The sequence below is a fragment of the Doryrhamphus excisus genome, chromosome 8, assembly GCF_030265055.1.
Source record: "Doryrhamphus excisus isolate RoL2022-K1 chromosome 8, RoL_Dexc_1.0, whole genome shotgun sequence".
NCBI lineage: Eukaryota > Metazoa > Chordata > Actinopteri > Syngnathiformes > Syngnathidae > Doryrhamphus > Doryrhamphus excisus.
The window spans coordinates 3,087,542-3,109,025 of NC_080473.1; the positions used below are offsets into that span (position 1 = coordinate 3,087,542).

Genomic DNA, 21,484 nt, shown 5'->3' on the forward strand with positions numbered 1-21,484 from the left:
ACACTTACATCTTAATGCACCATGTATTAGAAGTACCATTGCAAATACTCAGCAGGATGAAAACATTATTGAAAAATTAAACAAAAAAGAATGATACAAGATGTATTGTCTGGTTGTGTTTTTGTGTTTTAATTTAAGTTTTTTTTTTAATATGTCTTAGTTCATCTAGCTGTATACTTAAAAAAGACGGAAGAAGAAAAAATGGTAAAGGATAACGTTATATAAGTGCAAAGGCCTCGTAAGAATTAGTTGAGATGCTCCAAATATTCTTAATATTTCAAAGTGTTCACTAAATAATGAATGGCGTTGGGGTGCAATTCACAGGCCAGCTCATAGGGGGCGCTAATGCTTTTCCCCCAATTGTGAACTCGTCGCAACAGTTAATGAAGAAGAGCACATTCGCCTGTTAGGGCGAAGCTGTCGTTGAAGCTCGAGAATCAATATTTAATAACAAATATTTATTGAAGTTTAACTCCTGTGCAATTGTTACCTATTAATATTACACATACTAGTAGCTATTAGCAAACCTTAACTGCTTTCCCTGGGAGTTCCAAAGACTGTGGCGTTCCAGAGAAGCAATCAGGTTCAGTTCGGCTAAGCTAACCTAGACTAGGCTAGGTGGCTAGCCGTGGAGCTAAGCAGAAAGAATGGATCTATTTGACGACCTGCCGGAGCCAACTCAGGCCGGTGAGTGAATGCTTTGATGGGTTGTTGATTACTACATGCAGGGGATTGCTTCGATACCAATACACTGATAATTTATCAGTTAGAACGCAGTAGAATTTTGGGGGAGATGTAACCTGTCAGATGGCATTGCGGCTCACGGTTGATTAAATGCTATTTTAACTTATTGTGTGTTAATGTGGTCAGGTCAACACCTCTCAGCGGCTGTTGCAGTCCTGCCACCATCCACCAAAGAAGAGAAGTGTGCCAAACGAAAAAGAGAGGATGAAGAGTGTCCCACGGTTCGAAACGAAGAGGAAGAGGAGAACAAGAAAGTTTGTAGAGAAGGTTTTCACCTGTGCCACAATGTTTGCATCCTTTGCTATGGTGGACTTGTCATGAAGCATGCTGCATTAAGGCGACACCTTAGTGACTGTGCTTGTTTGTGTGTGTCAGGCCTCCCCTTGCTGAGAGGCTATGTGGCGGCCAGGCGTGGCGAGCGTGATGAGATGCAGGATGCTCACGTGTTGTTGCCCGACATGAGCCCCTGCTTGGCGGCACTCCCCAGTCAAGTGTAAGACACATCTCATACATATGTAACACTTCCTCTGTGGACGATGTGTCTCATGCACGCCTTCATCCCCAAGATCTCAGGTGTCGTATTTTGCCGTGTTCGACGGCCACGGTGGGGCTCGAGCATCTCGGTTTGCCGCGGAGCATCTTCATCACACCCTGGCGAAGAAGTTTCCCCAGGGTTAGAAGCTGGGACACATAAAAGGGACATTTTGAGTTCTGCTTCAGTCAGCATTGTCCCCTTCATGGCCAAACTTGTCGTCTCTTCCAGGTGAAACTGACAACCTGGACAAGCTCATTAAAAAATGTCTCCTGGACACTTTCCGCCAAACAGACGAAGACTTTCTGAAGAAAGCGTCCAGCCAGTAAGACTAAGTAACATCATTGTGCATCAGGGCGGGGCTCGGCAGTGTGGTGATTGGTGGACACGCACTGTGGATCAAACAAACAAGTTACCCACCATTGTTGTTCTTTATTTACTGCGTGTCTTTAAGGAAGCCGGCATGGAAAGACGGCTCCACGGCGACGTGCATGCTCGTGTTGGACGATGTGGTCTATGTAGCCAACCTGGGAGACAGCAGGGTACAGTGCAGTGGCAAAGTTACACCCTGGTGTGTCCGCCTTGGGCCTGCTAGTGGTCCTGACGTGTGTGTGTGTGCAGGCAGTGTTATGTCGGATGGAAGCGGAGGGAGGAGCCACAGCCACACTGGCGCTCAGTAAAGAACACAACCCGACGATCTACGAGGAAAGGATGAGAATCCAGAGAGCGGGAGGCACCGTCAGGTACAGCAACACTGTTTTTTTCTCTTACGTGTACCTGTAAAGATAAAATAAGACAAATCTCTTGTCTCACCACAGGGACGGCAGGGTGCTGGGCGTCCTTGAGGTGTCTCGCTCCATTGGAGACGGTCAGTACAAACGCTGCGGCGTCATATCCACACCTGACCTGAGGAGGTGTCAACTGACGTCCAATGACAGGTAACACCAAACCACACACACACACACACACACACATGCGGGTGTGATGAGAAGGCTCCAAAAAAAACCTCCTGCCCCCTCTTAGGTTCATCATCTTGGCGTGTGACGGCTTGTTCAAAGTATTTTCTGCCGATGAAGCTGTCAAATTTGTACTCGACATCTTTCAGGTACAAAGAGGAAATCGGGTTAATCCTTCTGCTTCATTCAAGGACATATAAACAAATGTTGACACACTCCTCCTGCAGGAAGGAGGTGCTGACCAGAAGTTGATGGACAAGGAGGAGCAGTTTGAGGCTGCTTGCCAACAGTTGGCCAGTGAGGCGGTTCGACGAGGCTGCGCTGACAACGTCACCGTCATTCTGGTTTCTATTGACTTCTGAACACACACACACAAACACACTGTACAAATTAACTTTGTTTTCTAATAAAACACTTTTCTTTACTTCCTCTGTTGTCTTAAGATATGCCTTTATTCGTCCCTCAGTGGGGAAATTTGTATTGCACAGCAGCAAGAGTACAGAATCAGTTAAGCAGTACAAAATACACAATATAGAAAAATAAACAACCCAGGTATTAACAAAATCAACAGTTTTTCCCAGAGTTATATACAATACAGTATGTAGATAATATGAAACAAGATGAGATATATGACCAGTCTATACACTGAGATCTTGTTAGAGAGTTATATTGATATGAGGCATTATGGAAATACTTAGTATATTGCATTTAGAGCCCTTAGTATTGCACATGGAGGTTGATCAGATATTGCACAGTGAATGGGGTCTGGAGAACTATACTGAGTATAAAAAACAAAGTATTACACAGATGTACATAGTGGTGTAGAAGTCTATTGGGAGCGGTGCTGGTTGTACAGCCTGACATTTGCAGGAAGAAAGGACCTGCGATATCGCTCCTTCATACACTTGGGGTGAAGCAGTCTGTCGCTGAAAGAGCTCTTTTATGTGTTTATAACTACATTCTATTATGAATTATCAGCATACATACTCCAAAATTAGAAAAACAACGAAAGAAACAAACAAAACTTTATAGTGGACTAAAAGGGTGCAGTACCTCTCCTGGCCGCCAGGTGTCGCGGTAGACGGAAAAGCAAGCCGGAAGTAGGCAGGAGGCGGGGTTCAGTAAACATCCTTGTGATGCAGACAGCTGTTGGAGCGAATGTTTAGCTTTTATGTCAACATGCCATACATGTAGGCTACGTTCACGCTCGGCGACACATCGACAGTGTAAAGCTATCCGATAGGCATTTACGATTCTTGTTAGCCGTTGGAGTGTGTTACACTTTAGAATGATAATATAATGAGTATGCTCTAACAGGCTAGCACGGCGCCGCTACCCGGTTTGTTTACGAGCAGCATCGCCCGGTAACGTTTTTAACTACCGTCACACAACATGGAGTCGCTGCTCGAATTTGAGAAGTGTGTCAACGATTCACCTGAGTTCAGGTAAGGGTTCCTCGCTCAACTATAGGCTCCTGAATGCGCATGCGCTCATGATGTCGCACTGTTTTACTTTTGGTCAGACTGGACCTGGAACGGTTTGAGGCTGATGTTGCTCTGCAGGAGACACAGATGGATAAGGTACTCTTAGTTTACATGTTGTCTTTCTACAAACCAATATTTTTATTGCTACATTATACTACTTTCACAACGATCTTTACTACTTTTGTTAACATCATAACTGTCTGTGTCTGTCATGTTATCTGACCAATCAGGTGATGAGGCTCTGCAATAAGATGGTGGAGTCGGGACAAGCGTACAACGCAGCCAATCAGCTGTTCCTCGGCAGCCTGGCCGAGCTCTTTGTACACCACAAAGAGGACGGCGTCGTCAAGGTATGGACATGTTGTTTTACACCCCAGTCTTCCAGAGGCCTGTTTCATGTCCTGGTTCCTCCCACGCAGAACTGTCTGAGCCAGTTCAAGCAAGGTCTCCAGGAGTTGCTGGACTTTCACACGGTCAGTACCCACACAAATATTCCATCACACAACGTCCTTCTGAATGCTGTCTATATTTGCTGTCAGATGTTGTTGGATCAGACCCAGAGAGCCATCAGCCAGCAGCTCAACAACCTGTGCAAGCAGTATGTCGAACACAAACACACTCTTCATCTCACCTCACCTAAAATGACAACGGTGGCCTTCAATCTGAAGTGAACCAAAACTGCCTATACCCTAGGACATTACTAGAATTCAGGAGACATCATTCAGTCTCCAGACGCCACACAAATATGGCGTGGTATTGATTGACAGCTTTGTCTGAATGTTTCTCAGGTTCCTTCCCCAGCTGGCGGACACCAAGAGGGAGTTTGTGCGTATCGGTGAGGATCTAGAGACGGCGGTGCTGAAGAACGCTCAGGTGTCTCGCCACAAGCCCGCCGATGCCGAGCGGGCCAGCCACCTTCTGCTCGCCACCCGTAAATGCCACCAGCACTTTGCCCTGGACTACTGTCTGCAGGTACCACCATGCCATCTTGTGTCAGGCCACCGGGTTTTGACTGACCAGACCATTTCACTTGTTCTTCTCCAGCTCAACACCTTCAAGACTCAGCAGAGGATTGACATCTTGAACTCGGTGAGTCAGGACACAGCTACAGAGCTTAGCATCAAGCCCTATCCAATGCTAGGTGTGCTCACACTCAGTATTTGTGTTATGGGTTCATTTGCTTGCTTCTGTTTCATTGTGTTACTGCAATTTCTCTCACTTTGTGCATTATTTCCAGTCTTATGTGGAGTCGTTCCGATTAGTTCTACTGGCAGGGTGGCCGCTGTCATTAGTTCTTTGGGAGAGTGGGGACTGCATTAATTAAATGACACATTTATTACACAGGCAAATGCAGCTGGGAGCGAGAGTTCTGTGGGTTTGTAATGGTAATGGTTTTATTTCATTTGAACATGCATCAGATTACAATTGAATGCATCCCATAATCAGTTCACAGTTCCACATGTCCAAAAGGAGTAGGAAGAAGCAAAGCTTATTAAATCCTACCCCTCCATCTGGTACTTTTACAATCAGTAACTGTTTCTGTTATTTGTTCACTTCCTGCTTTCCTAATATAGTTAAATTTTTTATTTTTTATTTTTGTCACGTACCGAAGTACAAGGTGATATGACCATACAATGACATCATGGGTACCATAGTAAGTGTCAATATAGTGATATATATATATAGCACATCATGACTGGTTCAAGACTCTTCATCCTTGTATTTAGCAAACATCAACTGCTTGTTTTGTTTCTTGAATTGGCTCATCGTTGTGCATTTTTTGAGGGTCTTACTCAAGCCATTCCATAGTTTGATTCCACATACTGAAATGCTATGGCTTTTTAATGTAGTCCTAGCATAGAAGTGTTTCAAATTTAGTTCTTCCCCGAGATCATATTTCTCCTCTCCTGTAGAGAAGTATTGGATGACATTTTTAGGTAATTGGTTATTTTTAGCCTTATGCATTATTTTAGCTGTTTGAAGATTAACTATATCAGCAAGTTGAAGTATTTGTGATTTTAGAAATAAGGAGTTAGTATGTTCTCTGTAGGCGGCATTATGAATTATCCTTACTGACCTTTTTTGCAGTACATTTAGCGACTTAGTTATTAGCCCATATTTCCACCCAATAAGTAAGACATGGTAGAACAAGAGAGCAATAAAGAGTGTGGAGTGATTTCTGATTGAGAACAAATTTTGCTTTGTTCAATATTGAAATATTTCTGGCCACCTTATGTTGTATATTTGTCATTTGAGGTTTCCAAGTCATATTTTTGACTTTATTTTTAATTGTGTTGGCTATCATCAGTGACTTGAGCCTCTTTCAGTCATTACTTGCAAGAGGAGTGCTTTGGGTTTGACTTGCTTTGGGATGTTTTTTTTTTAGTCTTTAGTGTTTTATTTCTATTATGAATCGTGTCGGTCATAACTTGTCGTTCATAACTTGCGAGGAGCAATCGCACTCCAGTCATTCTATGACTCGGCTACATCATGCGCATGCATGCGCTGTCACTTCTGTGTTCTCAGTGCAGTTTACCTGACTTTGTGGATTATTTCCAGTTTATTTGTTGTTCTGGTTGTTTTTACTGCACAAGGAAGGCCCTGACACTGCGAGGAGCGATCACATTCATTAAATGACGAGTTTTTATTCCACACACTAATGTAGTCATGGGTGAATGCACATGCTTTGGTTTTGATTTTTGGATTACTTTGAGTATTTTCATTATGGATTGTGTTTGTTATCATTCATAACTTGCAAGGAGCGATTGCATTCCAGGTGCTCTATGACTGTGCAATCACTTCTCTTTGCTGTATTACTTCCTGTATTATTTCCCTGACTTTGTGGATTATTAGTGTGAGTACGCCCTAAGAGTGCTTTTAAGACCTTGTGTTGTTGTTGTTGTTGTCAGGTCTTCTCCTTCGTCAACGCTCAGTTCACCTTCTTCCATCAAGGCTTCGACCTACTCAGAGACCTGGAGCCCACCATGAAAGTCATGGCAGCGCAGGTGCTGACCTCTCGGCATACGTCAACATATCTTCTATAAGGTTTGATCGTTTTGGTCATCAGAACCCCATCCATGTGTCCTTGTGCTGTTTCTGCTCCTCAGCTGTCTCAGTGCTCAGCCGACTGTGCAAGCAGAAGGAAAGATCTGGAGAACTGTCACCTGCTGGTCCAGCAGACAGTAAGACAGCTGCATCGCTTTTTACATTACACATCATTTAATTGAATGCATGGCTGAGGTGTATCTAAACGTGTGCGTGTGTGTAGGATGCTTCGGGAGAGACTCTTGTCAGCCCGTTTCCTGGCAGTGATGACATCATCCAAGGTTACCTTTTCAAACGCTCTCGGCGGAAGTCCAAAACCTGGAAGAGGTCATGTAAAATGGTGTTGTTTCTCATGATTTGAGTTTGAGTATTGTGATGCATCGTAGATGTTGACATTATTTGTTTTCTCTACAGATGCTGGTTCTCCATCAGAGAGAATCAACTCATTTACAGGAAGTCCCACAAGGTGAGAGACGCATGCTTACTAGTGATGTTTGTTGTCAGCTAATGATAGCTATTTGGCTCGCTTTAGCTGCTGATCTGAGATATTGTTGTCAGTGAAGATGAAGTGATGACTTCCTCCTGTAGGAGGCGTCCATGGTTCTGTTTGAGGACTTGAGACTCTGTGCCGTCAAGTCTGTGGACCACTTAGACCGCCGCTTCTGTTTCGAGCTGTTCTCCGTGCAGAAGTAACGCACGCACACACACACACACACAACGTGATGATTGTGGGCTTTAAACCTGACATGTTATTTGCGTGTGCACATCAGGTGTTGTGTTCTGCAGGCCGACTCGGATCCCGTCAAGCTGGCGTGGCTGTCGGCTTTACAGGGCAGCATCGACATGGCGTATCGAGAGCGAGGCGATGCTCAGCCGACACAGGCACACCCATCATTTCTCATCTCACCCGTGATTGACATCTTTGTGTTGCTTAATGAAGTCATGCGTCCTCCAGGCTAAGGAGCCTCTGCCTCCATGTGAAGGCACCAACTCATCGGCCAATCAAAGATCGCCGGTGTTGGCCGTGGCCCTGCAGGGCGCAGGGAACCATCGCTGCTGTGACTGCGGCCAGGAGGATCCACGGTGGGCATCGGTCAACTTGGGCGTGACCGTGTGCATCGAGTGCTCCGGAATCCACCGGTAGATAGACAATACGAACCACACATACATACGTACATAAACATCTATGCCATAGTGGTCACATGACAAGTGACGTCACTGCCTTTGCAGGAGCCTGGGTGTCCATCTGTCCAAGGTACGCTCGCTCACGCTGGACTCGTGGGAGGCGGAGCAGTTGAAGGTGAAAATCCCATCACGTAATAACGATCAAATCTCAATCCCCGGCTTCCGGGAAATGCCAACACAAAAGACGTGTTTTACCTTCTCAGCTGCTGTGTGTTCTGGGGAACGACGTCGTCAATGAGATCTACGAGGCGCGGTGCTCAGAGAGAGGACGACTGAAGCCCACCATGGAGAGCCCCCGGTAAAGACGCGCAATGACAGAATACAGTCGTCCTGCCCCATCTCGCAGTTTGATTAATATATTGGGCTTTTTCAGACATGAATTAATACATTATTGCTGTTTTGTGGTAGACTACTGTCACTTATCAGTGAAAACATACTGACATACAAATGATATGTAGTATTTTGGTCCTGCCTACTTTTGTTTAAATAATTATTCCACATTTTCTGTAAATCCTATGAAGGTCATTTCACTTGTCATACATCAGTGTGTTTGTCTGCTATATGATATATTTAGCTAACATTGCTGATCCTAACAACCAGTGATTTATAAAGGAAAATCCTGAATATTATCAGCGGTGCCCAAACTTTTTCATACCGTTGTATATACGTATGAAAGTTCAATAAATAACCATGTTTGTCAGCGCTGAGAAAGAGGCATGGATTCGAGACAAGTACGTGGAGAAGACATTTGTGCGGCTTGACTGCGGCTCAAGCAACACACGTAAGTCCATCGAAATGTCCGAAACGCCATCTCATGCCAACATGGAGCCTTGATTGTCATCGCAGAGTGCCACGTGGATGAAGGCGAGCTGCGTCTCTACCGAGCCGCTGTGGCCGGTGACCTGGTCGCCATGGTAATGGCACTGGCCCAGGGGGCAGAGATCAACAGGTGCATCGCCGAAGAGGAGGGACGAACTGCCCTGATAGGAGCGGCCGTCGGGGTATAAACCGATCATGGCTTTTATAGTCATACTGTAGATATCAAACAGAGAGATGCCAACAGACTGTGTCGCCTGCAGGGGTCGCTGTTGGCGTGTGAGTTTCTGCTGCAGAACGGAGCCAACATCAACCACAGAGACCAGCGAGGACGCGGAGCGCTGCACGCCGCCGCCACCGCTGGACACACGGGGTAGCTACATAAGTTCACACACACACAAAATTTAAAGTGGAGGTGACCTTCCTATTGGCTGCTACAGGCAGGTGTGCCTCCTGTTGAAGAGAGGAGCCAATCAGTACGCTGTGGACGAGAGCGGACAGGACCCGCTGGCCATCGCCGTGGAAACGGCACACGCAGACATCGTTACGCTGTGAGTCGATGAACACAAACACACCACCCTCTTTTTCTGTTGTTGTTACCTTCTACGTTGTACGCGAAGGTACCAGTTGTGTTTCTACTCCTCCCTCAGGCTGCGCATGGCGCGGATGAACGAGGAGATGAGAGATTCTGAAGGCGTGTTCGGAGCAGCAGGTGGGTGACATTTTTTGCTCACATGCTTGCTTCACTTCCACTTCCACTCAATCTAAACATGCGTCATACCCCAGGAGACGACCAGACATTTCAGGACATTTTCAGAGACTTCAGCGACATGGCGTCACATGATCCCGAGAGACTGGCCAGACGCAGGTTCAATCGCGCAGGAGAAGGCGACATTCCGTAATTGGTCGGTACCTCGCTTCACCTTGCCTTAACATGACTGAAGCACCAACATGAGCATAAGTGCACATACGTAGTCACCGGAAACAACGCTAACCTTTACATAAGACTGTGCTAGTTTCTTGTGGCGCCACCATCAGGTCAAGACAGGAATTACTTTTATGATCACATTCCTGTCAGCTAAGTCCTGTTAGCACGCTAACACACTAAAATGAAAACTTGTCGAACCTCAGCGTGTTAGCATTGTCGTTGTATGTTTATTAGCACGCTAAAGTACACACGTCCATCAAACCAGGCTGTCAAAAAACTGGGAAGATATGATTTTGTACAACTTGACGTCCATGTAAGCCAGGGGTGTCCAAATTTAGTACATTCAAGATGCTCAAAGCAATCCGGCATAGGTTAATATATGCTAAGCAATATGAAGAAAACATACATGTTGTTAGTGACAAAGCTAATTAGTACAGTAATCCCTCAACTCTTTGCTCTTCATATTTTTTCAAAAATATATTAATGAATCATACTGGCCTGTTATTTAAAAAAATGCTTATGTAGCAAATATTACCTTGAATTTTGCCTGAATTGAGCATTTTCAAGCATAAAAATGACTGCAGAAATATAAGGCATTCAGACGAAGCATTCAAAAATATATGTAGCGCTCTACACTGGTCACTAGTTTCAGCAATTTTAGGTGAGACACAGAAGTACCAGCCTTATTGAAGGTGTGAACGATCTCACAACAGGCACAAGAATCCCAAACACGGGCTATTGTTAAGACAAGCTAAAACTCACCTCTGAACCCCCAAATTCACTTCCTGGCCGTGCCACACTCGGCTCCCCTAGCACCACCACCTATTTACAGACACACGACTATGAGTCTTATTGATATGTCTACTAGATTGGGTCATACTAGTATAAAGGTGTCTATAGGAGTGTTATTTCATGTCCAGAGGACTCCTATTTCGATTCCATTCATGAATAAGGACTCATACTTACCACAGTCAGGTCTGGGACCAATTAAACGCAATGAAAGAGGGATTATTCTATGTAGAAATATCTCTAATAATAAATAGATTTATTTTTACAATATGCCGAGACTATAAAAGATGAGCCTCACTTTGGACACCCCCCTGCTGTAAGCTGGCAGCATGCACCGGAATGTCGCACTTTGAGCCACAAGTTTGCCAGGGACCACTAACTTTTTGTCAGGAACTGATAAGGCAGGAATTCCGTCCATATTTTATAACAAGATGTTATTTAGCCTGGCTGCTAAGCTAACATGCAGCTAACGTCTGACGTTTACACAAAGGGAACATTTCCTCATTTGAGTCACCTCATAGCTTTTTTTCGTGAATCCAGTGGCCTTTTGTGAAAATGCAAACTGTTTTTAAATGTTTGAAAGTGAAACTGACACTGCTGCTGAAAACACCTGATGTCATTTCAACATCGTCTACTAGGAGAGCGTATCTTGTTTTTAATGATAGGGTATATATTCTATTATAATCCGACTGTTACAATGTGTGATGCTAACATGTATTAAACATTTCAAACATGGAGTCTGATATTCCATTCCATAATGTGCAGTCATAAAAATAGAAAATATTGTAATCAATTGACAAATCATTACAGTATTTCTGTGCCCTAACCTTTAACAACATGAATAGTAGAAATGATGCATTCAAAAAGGCACTTCTACACAATCAAAGAACGTCATTCTAACGACAGACGAGTGTCTCTGGTAGGTTTCAGTCTGTTGAGCTTGAAAGTCCCACGCTGTGAAGGCCCCTCAGTCTTTCTTCTTCTTCTTCTTCTTGCTCTGTGGCCGCACCGCTCCTTCCTCTGACGTTTTCCTCTTAGGATTCTCCTCCACTTCCTCCACCTGCTCCATGGCGTCCCACACCTCATCCTCCTCCCTCCCTTCTTCCTCCTCCTTCACCTCCTGGGTGGCATCCACGGCGGCGTCCTCCAGCAGACGGCTGGCAAGAAGAAGGCAGTTGAGGCGCGACTTGAGGTAGACTTTGTGCTGCAGCTTGCGATCCTCCAGGCTGTGGATGCGCAAGAAGCGGTCCAAGCCACAAGACGCCACCACGGGCTGAGAGGCGTGGCACTGCAGGCCGCGTACACCCCCCGCCAGACCTTTCAGGCAGCCTCGGACTAAACCTTTCCTCAGGTCTAGCATGGCGATCTGACCGTGAGTGTTGCCCACTACCACTAAACCTCCAGCAGCCGGAAGAGACAGGGCTGTCAGCGGGTACTCCCCGAACTTGGCTTCCATGACGGGGCGACGCTGAGGTGTAGACGGGTCGTACACGTGGACCTGAACGGACAAAAGACAACTGAATCATTTTTTTGCTTTTGCCAATGATGAGACAGTCACAAATATATTTAGTTTATCACAATGGACTAGATTTAAAGCTGACTGTTTTTCAAAGGACTCTAGCATTGCGGACTCACCTGATGGTAGCCCGTGCAAGTGACCACCTTGTCGGACCCGGGGATAAAGGCAATGTCCTTGACCCAGTGTGGCTGCCGTAGGGCCAACCAATCATCCCGCAGGTTCTTGGCGGTGAACACTGGCTTGTCGGGTTTCTCCAGGTCCCAAATTTTAAGACATGTTTCCTTTCCGCCTGTCGCCACCTTGTGCGGATGGGTCGGGTTCTGCCTCATGCGGCACATGTTGGTACCGGCGCTGATCTCCAGCGCAGGCTCGCTGCTGTCGTCCTTCCACACTCGAAGCGCGCCGCTCTCCGCGCACGTTGCAAGCGAGGTGTTGCTCAGCACCGCCAGCCCAACGAAGCAGCCCTCGCCGGAATCCCCGCAGCGGCGGCCGTCGGTGAAGACACCCTTCTCGACGCTGAAGGTCTTGACGGTTCCGTCTACTGATGCCACCAGAACTTCAGTCTCTCCAGGGTCGGACCAGCACAGTGCGCGTACCTCGTTCTCGCGACTCAAGTGGGTGCTGTTGCAGAAGTTAAAAGCCTTCTTCTGAGATACGCTAACCCCCTTCAGGATTCCGGTCTCCGAACCGAGCCACACTGTGCACGGCCGGCTGCTGTCAGCCATGTCAGCGGAGCTATGCGTTTAACTGTACCGAGTCTGTAGTAATGACAGTGGATTGGCTTTAATTGTACCAATTCTGGTTTTTGCTGACAACCTGGACTAGTTTTTAAAGTAAGCAACTCTGAAGTAGTGGAATAGTGGACAAACGCTAACTGTAGCAGCTCGAACATGTGTGTCGTACATTGGAAATCCAAACATGCGCCTCCTCATGGTCGCTGCGTCGCGCGTGAGTGATGTCACAGAACGCCACAGTCGATACCATACCACCACGCCCATTTTTCGTCACTAGCAGGCGCCGGTGTTGCACTGCGCATGCGTATATGGCTGGGTCGCTCCATTTTGGATCGGCCATTAACGCTAGCTAGCAGTTACCAGGGTCTTTTTTGTTTTGTTTAAGCTTCCTTAAATCACTTTGTCTCAAAGTGTTGGTAATAAAGAGTCGTCGTCGCTGCGTTCAAATTTAATTTTAAATCCTTCTTCCTCAGGGAAATGGACGGAGAAGAGGACGAGTTCATGTCTGGGAGCCACTCCGGTAACACTTTTTTGTTTGCCACAGAACAAGCTAACCCGTTTGGCTAAAAACAAAAATTAAAACAACCTTCTTGTAAACAACAGTCTTGTAACCTTCATTACGTGCTTAAATATGACTCTTGGAATGTGACTTAACTTTTAATATACAGAGCGTGACTAACTGTCAACTTACAGTGTTCCTGGCAGGAAGCACTATAATTGGTAGCACTACAATACACTAAGCACAACAGTATTCTTCAAACCACAGTTGAGCAGCACTAAAATACGACTACATCGTGACATAGTGTTATTGTTCGATGGAATTTGTTTTTGAAGATATAGTGCTGAAACAAGCTTTACATGACTGTGCACCACTACGTGTATTCATCAAATAGTATGACAAAAATGCAAGTCTTTCAAACCGCTGATATAAATACGATGCAAAATTGACTTGTTTGATTAAGCGTCTTCATCTTCTGTCTTTTCATGTTTACCGGTCTAAACCCAAAAGAAAGTGTTGCAGTTATTTGGTTTTCTGTCCCGAATGACCTCTTCCGTGCACAAGGGCGTTGTGCAACAAATAAGCCAGCTCTTCATGCTCTCACAGTTGATTTGTAATGAAATGGTTACTGTTCAATACAATATGCCCAGTTTTTCTAAAACTAATTTTATTCCACAGATGACGGAGGAGGCACTCCAGTTCAGGATGAACATCCAGCCTCCGACGGGGAAGATTTGAGCAGCAACAGACATCAATCTGAGGTCAGGATCATTCATACATTAGAAGATTTCCTTTCTGAGGATGTGTTGTTGTTTACAGTTTAGCAAAGCAGCAGACTTGACATAGAGATATGTCGTACATGCTTTTTAACAAGTGGTATAATAGTTATACATGTGAGTTCTTTACCCTTATCATTTAAAGCACAAAATGAATGGACATGATGTTGATGCCATTTGACCGTAGAGGTTCTGTCAACAGGACGAGGGCAGCAATGACGAGGATGCGTCCTACAACAAGCGACCGGATGACAGTGGCTCAGACAATGAGGCTCGGCCAGCTGTTGACAGCGACTCGGAGACAGAAGCCCCCGGTCGCCACGACAACGAGGGCAGCGACTCTGAAGCGGAGGTGCCGAGGCCGGCCGACAGCGATGACGACTCTGTTGGAAAACGCAGGATGAGCGTGTCAGACGACGAGGAGTCGTCACCGGTCAAACATGCCGCCTCAGACAACGAGGAGGGGGAGGCGTCGTCCCCAGCCAAGCGCAGGGGGAGCAGCTCGGACATGGAGGAAGCGGGGGACGCTACCAAAGCGGCCGCAGACAGCGATTCCGGCAACGAGGACACCACAGCAAAGTCTCCTAGCCGCCACTCTGGCGCTGACAGTGACTCTGACGCGGAGACGCCCGCCAGACGCAAGGCTCCTATTGACTCTGACGATGAGGCGGAGACACAGCAGGGGGACACTGAGGACGGCGGAGGAGGCGGCGGCAAGTGGAAAGCTGTTATGCAGTCAGACAGCGAGGAGGAGGAGGGTGAGAGGAGAAAGGCAGCCACAGGAAGTGATGGAGAAACGCAGGGGGTGCAGAGAACCTCAGACAACAGCGATGATGATAATCAGCCAGGTACTGACCTCAGATCAGCTTCACTCTAATAAAATTCTATGTTAATTTATACATGTAAAACTGTAAACTGGACAAATCATAGTTATGCCTCCTTGGTGGAGGTAATTATTGGCAGTATTCAGTCAATGACATCTTCAGTGAATGTATTGGCAGTGAAGAGGAAGAAGGCCATCCTATCAGACAGTGAGGATGAGGAACAGGCAGACAAACCAGGTGAGACGAGAGTGAAGGACGTTCTACATGGCTGTTGAGTGTGTCCACGCACGCACACACACACACCAAACTGCTGTTGTCTGCTTTTCAGCCAAGAAGAGTCGGGCCGTGTCGGACGACGACAACTCGGACAGCGACGCCGAATCGGGGGGACCGGATAAAAGTATGGCGGCCAAACTTAGAGAGCTGGGTTCTGACAGCGGCAGTGATGACGACGAGGGGTCAAAGGCCACGGCAGAGAAGAAGGATGAGAAGACGTTGTTTGGTAGCGACAGCGACTCTGAAGACAACGAGGAGGAGTGCGTACACAATGTTACGTTCAATGTTCTTTGTCGTGATTCCGGACTGTAGTTTAACATTGCTATATATTTTTAAACGCTCATCTCTCAACTTTGACCCCTGCCTCCCTCCAAGGAAAATGATTGCAGACATCTTTGGAGAGTCTGGAGACGAGGAGGAGGAGGAGTTCACGGTGAGTACTTAATCATGTGACGCGTTAATGCAGAGCACCCGCAGCAGCATCGTTTAACGAGAGAAGGGTTCGCGTGCGTGCAGGGCTTCAACCAGGAGGATCTGGAAGAAAAGAAGGAGACCAAGGAGAAGCAGCAGATGGAAGAGGAGTCGGATTCTGATGAGGGCGTCAACCGCAGCGGCCAAGAGTGTGTATCACACTGAGCACATTTGTGTATGAAAGAGCCACGTGTCATTTTTATTGGATTCTATTTTCTGTTTGTGTGTTTAGCACCAGCTTCATGTCCGACTTTGACATCATGCTCGCTCGCAAAAAGGCCTTGAGCGGGAAGAAGAGGCGTCACCGCGATGGCGGGACGTTCATCAGTGACGCTGATGACGTAGTCAGCGCCATGATCACCAAGATGAACGAGGCCGCCGAGGTCTGCTGTCAAAATAAAAGCCAGAGTGACTGTATGGTACTTCCTGTTCCCGACAGACTTTCTTCTCCTTCTTCTTGCAGGAGGACAGAACATTGAACAGTCAGAAGAAACCGGCGCTGAAAAAGCTCACTCTTCTGCCTCAAGTGGTCATGCACCTGAAAAAGTATGAGCTCTCCCTTCATTGGCAGAGATGTGATCCAAACCCAAAGTCATTTTTGCATGTATCCCCAGGCAGGACCTGAAGGAAACGTTCATCGACAGCGGCGTCATGTCGGCCATCAAAGAGTGGATCAGCCCGCTTCCAGACAAGTCTCTACCTGCGCTCCGAATCCGGGAAGAGCTGCTCAGGATCCTGCAGGAGGTGAGTGCAAGAAAGAGTAATGGAAATGATGCAGTCATGCCATCAGCCACACCCTGGTCTAGAAGTGGCCTGGTTACCCTGGTGGTCCAGTTCAAAAGTCACCATCCCCACAGACTCAAAACGGTGGTTTTGTTCTTGTGTTCGGACCTCCAGCTGCCCAGCGTCAGCCAAGAGACACTGAAGCACAGCGGAATCGGCCGTGCCGTCATGTTCCTGTACAAACATCCCAAAGAATCCCGATCCAACAAAGATCTCGCCCTCAAGCTCATCAGTAAGGAGCCTTCATGCTTCAAGGAAACATTCCTGGTCAAACGAAAAGAACCAAATCCATGTTGTTGTGTCCAGACGAGTGGTCTCGACCCATCTTTGGCCTGACGTCCAACTACAAAGGAATGACAAGGGAGGAGCGAGAGCAGCGGGACCTCGACCAGCAGATGCCTCAGCGCAGACGACTAAGGTAGCCTAGCGACCTTTCTGACATCCCTACCGTGACTTTGTCTCTTATACCCTCCACCTTGAGACCAGACAACTTTTGGACTTTGAATGGACAGCCCGACGTCACACATCTGACAGCATCACACATTAACATTGTCTTCTTTAGCACCCTAACTCGCTAGCTTCAATGCTCCTTACATTTCATCTCCTCTCATCATCCTCTCATCACATGTTCTCGTCTTCAGTATCTGCTGTCCTCTTTTTGTTTCATCTTTCCTCCTCCTCCTCCTAGTCAGCCTCAGCAGGTGGAGAGGGCGCAGGAACCAGACGTCTTCTCTCCACCAAGCAGGTTCTCTCATCAAAGGCATGCTTGTCACCCGACTTACATGACCAACGGCCTGGTCGTTGTTCTTCATGCTCCTTATTTGGTCGTTTGCTGTCTCAGAGCGAGCCTCGAAAAATGTTTTGCCGGTTTCTTCCCATGTCAAAATCCAATCATTAGTCCGAAAGTTCACCGAAGACAAAACAAGCTTCTGCAGCCTTCACAAGTGCCACCTCCTGAGATAAATCACGGGCGGTGTTGCATGTTCTCCGACATGCATGCACACCAGTCCAATGTGTCAAGTCGGAAGTGACATGGAGGTAACTTGAGTTAAAAAAAAAAGTTGCTGCAGAACCAAAAATTTCCTTCAGTGAAAGAAACATTGAGTGTTTGGAACGTGAGTGATGTCATGCTGGCTGCTCTGCGGTGAACCGTAACATTAACCGCATGCAAGGTTGGACCTGAGCACATCCGGGTTCATCGTCAGCTGTCAGTGGACCTGCCAAGTTCGTATCGTGATGCTGACCTCCTCCTCTTTTGTCTCTTCAGTTCCGGAGGTCAGACACCGCGTCGAGACTTGGAGAAGCAGCTGACCGGAGAAGAAAAGTAAGTTTGAATGTCCACGTCACCATGGTAACAGCCTTCCAACACACATAATGCAGAGATGATGAACAAGACAATAAAAACTGAAGTTGCAGCTCAAATCAACCCAAATGTTCTAACTTGTGTCCGGTCCACAGAGCGCTGCGACCTGGTGACCCGGGCTTCTGTGCCAGAGCTCGAGTCCCGATGCCCTCCAACAAAGACTATGTTGTACGGCCCAAATGGAACATGGAGATGGACTCCAGCAGGGTGATTATAACACACTGTGATATAATGCCTTATATCTCTTATGATGTTTCAGTGTGATAAAATTAGGGAAGGGTTGATGGGTTCAAATACCAACCTATTTTACATATTACCGATATTTACTTGCGGAGACTTGTTCCATCTGTGCTTTTAATGTTGTCAGCAAAGGTAGCCTAAAGAGTATCAGCCAAACGTAGCTGTCTGTCTTTGGCTGACACGACCACCCAAACTCTTTACACAAAGCGTCCAGGGTGCGACACTATCATACTTGCCTCGAGAGACGAGTATATTGCAGGCCCATATATACACCGGTGAACAATAGTTTATTGATGTAACTCATTTGAAACATTGCAAAGGTTTGAAGTCCACATTAGTGTGGAGCGGACAAGCAGTTCTCAGCAGCACCCACCAGGAAAGGATGACAGCTGCTGAAGAGAGTGGAGCATTGGTAATGTCAGCTGCTGAGCTCTGATTGGTCCTCTGCAGAGCGCCTCTAAGAAAGGCCTCAGCCTCCTGGAGAAGCACAAGCGGCGCTTTGCCGAGCAGAGGAAACAGCAGCGTCCTCAGGGCGCCGTCAAGATCAGCGTGGAGGGCAACCGAATGCCCCTGTAGTACCTGTTCTTGACCTGAGGGGGCAGTAAGTGCACCCTGCATGCAGCGTGCAGTGATGGACACTCGGATGGTCCAGCCTAGTCTCACCTGAATGTGTGTGTGTGTGTGTTTTTGGTGGTCTAGTTGTCCAACTTGTAATGACTTGGTGAAGCTTTTTGTTGCTATCATGACCTCCATGATCTCTATGGCTGAAGCATCACTCTCACGTTGTGTGTGTGTGTGTGTCTCAGGGTCACATAAAGAGAGGGGGGCTGACCCGCATGGACAAACAGATGCGACGATTCGCCGACATCCGCCGCCTCACCAAGACAGGTCACGCTGTCAAAATCAGCGTGGAGGGCAACAAGATGCCACTCTGATTTTAAGCCCCTAAGGGTTTATTCTCTTTTCTTTTTTTTTTCTTTTTTTTTTTTTTAAACGTCAGTCATGTGGCCTGAGAGTGATTGTCGACTACACGTCATCTCTTTGATTATCAAAAGAGACGACCTCTCACTGCGTTGCACTTTTTAATGTACCGTGTGGCGCATCTTCCCTCACGAACAATCATCTTGATGCGTGATGTTGACGCCAATCTCTTGGCAGTGAAAATGGGTTCTGTTAGTGACGCCAGCCCGTCAAGGTGATGTCTAAGCGTCCGTGAAGCACGTTGACACCGATGCCATGGATGATTGGAGAGGTCACGACAGAACCTTTTGGACTAGCATCCGTTCTATTATTTCTGTCTAACGTTTTTGCTGCTGCTCAGATCTGTGGTCTGCTTGCATCAGGTCTCATTAGTGGTGATGTAACAACTGTTTCTGGGTCCCTTTGTAGAGCCTCAGTCGGGCCCACACAGTCCATGATACTTTTTTAATAAAAACTCAAAGCCAACTTGACTGTAATATTCAATTACATTATTAGAACGTATTAACCATAAAAGTGTTTTTCATTTAAAACTTGAGTAGCAATGACAAACATCTAACAAAGAATATTAAGAGTGCCTTTATTCAGTGTTGTATTTTTTAAAGGCACTTTTAGAACATTTAAAGTATAAAAACATCAGCAGTCTGGCGTGGGATGGTTGAACATCTGTGGGTGTGGCTCAGAGGTGGCTGATGAAGAGAAGCGTGTCATCACTGACCATTAAGCTATTTATGAACGACTGCGTCTTATTATCTTTTACCTGTCCTGAGGGGGTGTGTCCTGAGGGAGTGGGTGTGGCCTATCCCCTCCTGTTTGGCAGGTGACGCATGCCGATCCTGTCGATGGGGGGTAACCGCAGCCGTCGCCGTGGCAACTCAATAACTTGGCTACAGTTGAGAAGAAAACAGTTCACAGGTGAGAACTATGATGATGTCATAGTGGACTTTCTTGGTTGTCATAGTAACATAGTCACCTGCTTGACGCATGCTTGCTGGCCATGGCGCCGATGGACAGACGGTCCAAAGGGGAGACGCTCACTGGAAAACTCTTCCTCTTCAGAACCATGATGTTCTCCATCCTCACGCCCAACGACGACCCACCCACTTGTGGCCTGGTGGCTGTCCTGGACCGGTCTACATGCTGCAACGCAGGTGTGAGAACAAAAGTATTGGGACACCTCCAGTCAGTGAAAAGTGATGACAATGTGATGTCTTTGAGCAACTTTTCCGAGAAGACCCATGACTTTCCTTTTGGTCAAGTGTGATTATTAATGATTTCATTTAGAGCAGTGTCCCAATACTTGTGTCCATAGCTTCTTTCTAACCTGCTGGAGGTTCCTCAGGTCAGCCAAGTGTTGGTTCACAGTGATGGCCAGCAGACAGAAGAAGAGCAGATAGCCATACCGATACATCTGTAACAAACGGCACCTAAATGCATCATTGACACCTTCACCCCCTTTATTTATTTATGACCTGGGCATAATTTATTGGATTACTTGCTACTGCGCTTTTTAGCAGCGTCCTAAAACCTCCAGTGGCACACACACACACACAGCAGGCCAGTTTTAGCTTTGCTGACGATGTGTATTGTCCAGCAACATCAAGCTAATTTTAGTATTTTCCATCTCTGCAAATAAACGCCTTTTGACCGTCCAAAAACGAGCTCCTGCTTTTCCCCCTGAGACACACACACACACACACACACACAGAGAGACTGTGGCAACCCCACGTAAAGACACAAACACACACACAGCACAAACGTCAAACACATTCTTGATGATGCACAGAGTAGGTTCACGTGCACACACACACAGTAAATTCTTCCATTCACAAAAATATCCTGGTCTTCCCTCACCGTCGTCTTCAAAATCATCCCTCAACATTGATCTGTTTTGACTGACATTTAAATTTCACTAACAGAAGTTATATTAGTTATAATATTAAAATATTTCATGTTCTTCGGTTCATTTCCAAAAAGGTGTGGATTAGGCAGAGAATGCTGCAAATATGTTAACATTATTTATTAATACTTAAGTAACTCGCAAATGGAAAATCATGCATAATTTGTAATTATTTTTGTTTTATATGCCAAAAATATATTAAAAAAATTAGCAAGCTTTCTTGTAAAAATGACTTGCAGAACTGGTGATAATCATTGGCCAATATTTCCATAATTACTTTGATATATATCGTTACTGCTACATGACTTGTACATATTAACATTGTAATATAAATATTCAATTCATAAGAGGAGATTATGGTCAGACAAAGCAGGAACGGTCAGCCATAAATCAGAAAATATAGTAACATGTAAAAATATGAATTTGCAGTGGAAACGACACACACATGCATGTTACCTTCAATGCGTCCTCTCGTGTGTTGCCGTGTGCAGACTTCATGTCAGGTTTTATAGCAGCTGTCTGCCTCGTGTCCAATGAGCAGCCCGCACTCCTGTGACATCACTTTCTGGACCCCCTTTTCCACTGCGTATAACGTGTGGGATTGCATCATCAGGTCCATTTGCTTTTATTCCAACCTCTCCT

The 21,484-nt window shown here is 46.3% G+C and overlaps 5 protein-coding genes across 5 annotated transcripts; 3 read left to right on the plus strand and 2 right to left on the minus strand.

Moving 5' to 3' along the window:
* Nucleotides 1–339: 339 nt before the first annotated feature.
* ilkap (integrin-linked kinase-associated serine/threonine phosphatase) lies at nt 340–2,656 on the plus strand. Its single transcript, XM_058079638.1, has 10 exons — nt 340–687; nt 871–1,011; nt 1,120–1,237; nt 1,311–1,417; nt 1,508–1,601; nt 1,731–1,818; nt 1,898–2,019; nt 2,095–2,214; nt 2,300–2,381; nt 2,460–2,656. Exons 1-10 carry the CDS (start codon nt 648–650, stop codon nt 2,592–2,594), a joined length of 1,047 nt encoding a protein of 348 aa, XP_057935621.1. The 5' UTR covers nt 340–647; the 3' UTR covers nt 2,595–2,656.
* A 703-nt stretch (nt 2,657–3,359) lies between these two features.
* Nucleotides 3,360–11,210, plus strand: zgc:162872 (BAR_ACAPs and ArfGap_ACAP domain-containing protein). The gene is made up of 22 exons (XM_058079589.1): nt 3,360–3,677; nt 3,755–3,812; nt 3,947–4,066; nt 4,136–4,189; nt 4,256–4,314; nt 4,505–4,688; nt 4,761–4,805; nt 6,626–6,721; nt 6,824–6,898; nt 6,985–7,088; nt 7,176–7,227; nt 7,350–7,450; nt 7,532–7,643; nt 7,717–7,901; nt 7,992–8,061; nt 8,150–8,244; nt 8,648–8,727; nt 8,793–8,947; nt 9,026–9,135; nt 9,203–9,313; nt 9,413–9,474; nt 9,549–11,210. The coding sequence occupies exons 1-22, from the start codon at nt 3,625–3,627 to the stop codon at nt 9,662–9,664; spliced, it is 2,097 nt and encodes a 698-aa protein (XP_057935572.1). The 5' UTR covers nt 3,360–3,624; the 3' UTR covers nt 9,665–11,210.
* On the minus strand, nt 9,950–12,960 carry wdr74 (WD repeat domain 74). Its single transcript, XM_058079631.1, has 2 exons — nt 12,115–12,960; nt 9,950–11,977 (listed from the first exon to the last, which is right to left on the minus strand). The coding sequence occupies exons 1-2, from the start codon at nt 12,721–12,723 to the stop codon at nt 11,447–11,449; spliced, it is 1,140 nt and encodes a 379-aa protein (XP_057935614.1). The 5' UTR covers nt 12,724–12,960; the 3' UTR covers nt 9,950–11,446.
* Nucleotides 12,961–13,014: 54 nt separating this feature from the next.
* LOC131134372 (protein IWS1 homolog) lies at nt 13,015–19,427 on the plus strand. The gene is made up of 15 exons (XM_058079590.1): nt 13,015–13,252; nt 13,910–13,992; nt 14,210–14,855; nt 15,009–15,068; nt 15,160–15,367; nt 15,483–15,540; nt 15,624–15,727; nt 15,811–15,961; nt 16,042–16,124; nt 16,193–16,322; nt 16,476–16,593; nt 16,668–16,779; nt 17,629–17,685; nt 17,820–17,931; nt 18,771–19,427. The coding sequence occupies exons 1-15, from the start codon at nt 13,210–13,212 to the stop codon at nt 18,897–18,899; spliced, it is 2,094 nt and encodes a 697-aa protein (XP_057935573.1). The 5' UTR covers nt 13,015–13,209; the 3' UTR covers nt 18,900–19,427.
* A 119-nt stretch (nt 19,428–19,546) lies between these two features.
* ostn (osteocrin) lies at nt 19,547–21,305 on the minus strand. The gene is made up of 5 exons (XM_058079662.1): nt 21,299–21,305; nt 20,267–20,353; nt 19,916–20,082; nt 19,703–19,829; nt 19,547–19,631 (listed from the first exon to the last, which is right to left on the minus strand). Exons 2-4 carry the CDS (start codon nt 20,351–20,353, stop codon nt 19,742–19,744), a joined length of 342 nt encoding a protein of 113 aa, XP_057935645.1. The 5' UTR covers nt 21,299–21,305; the 3' UTR covers nt 19,547–19,631; nt 19,703–19,741.
* Between the last annotated feature and the right edge of the window lie 179 nt (nt 21,306–21,484).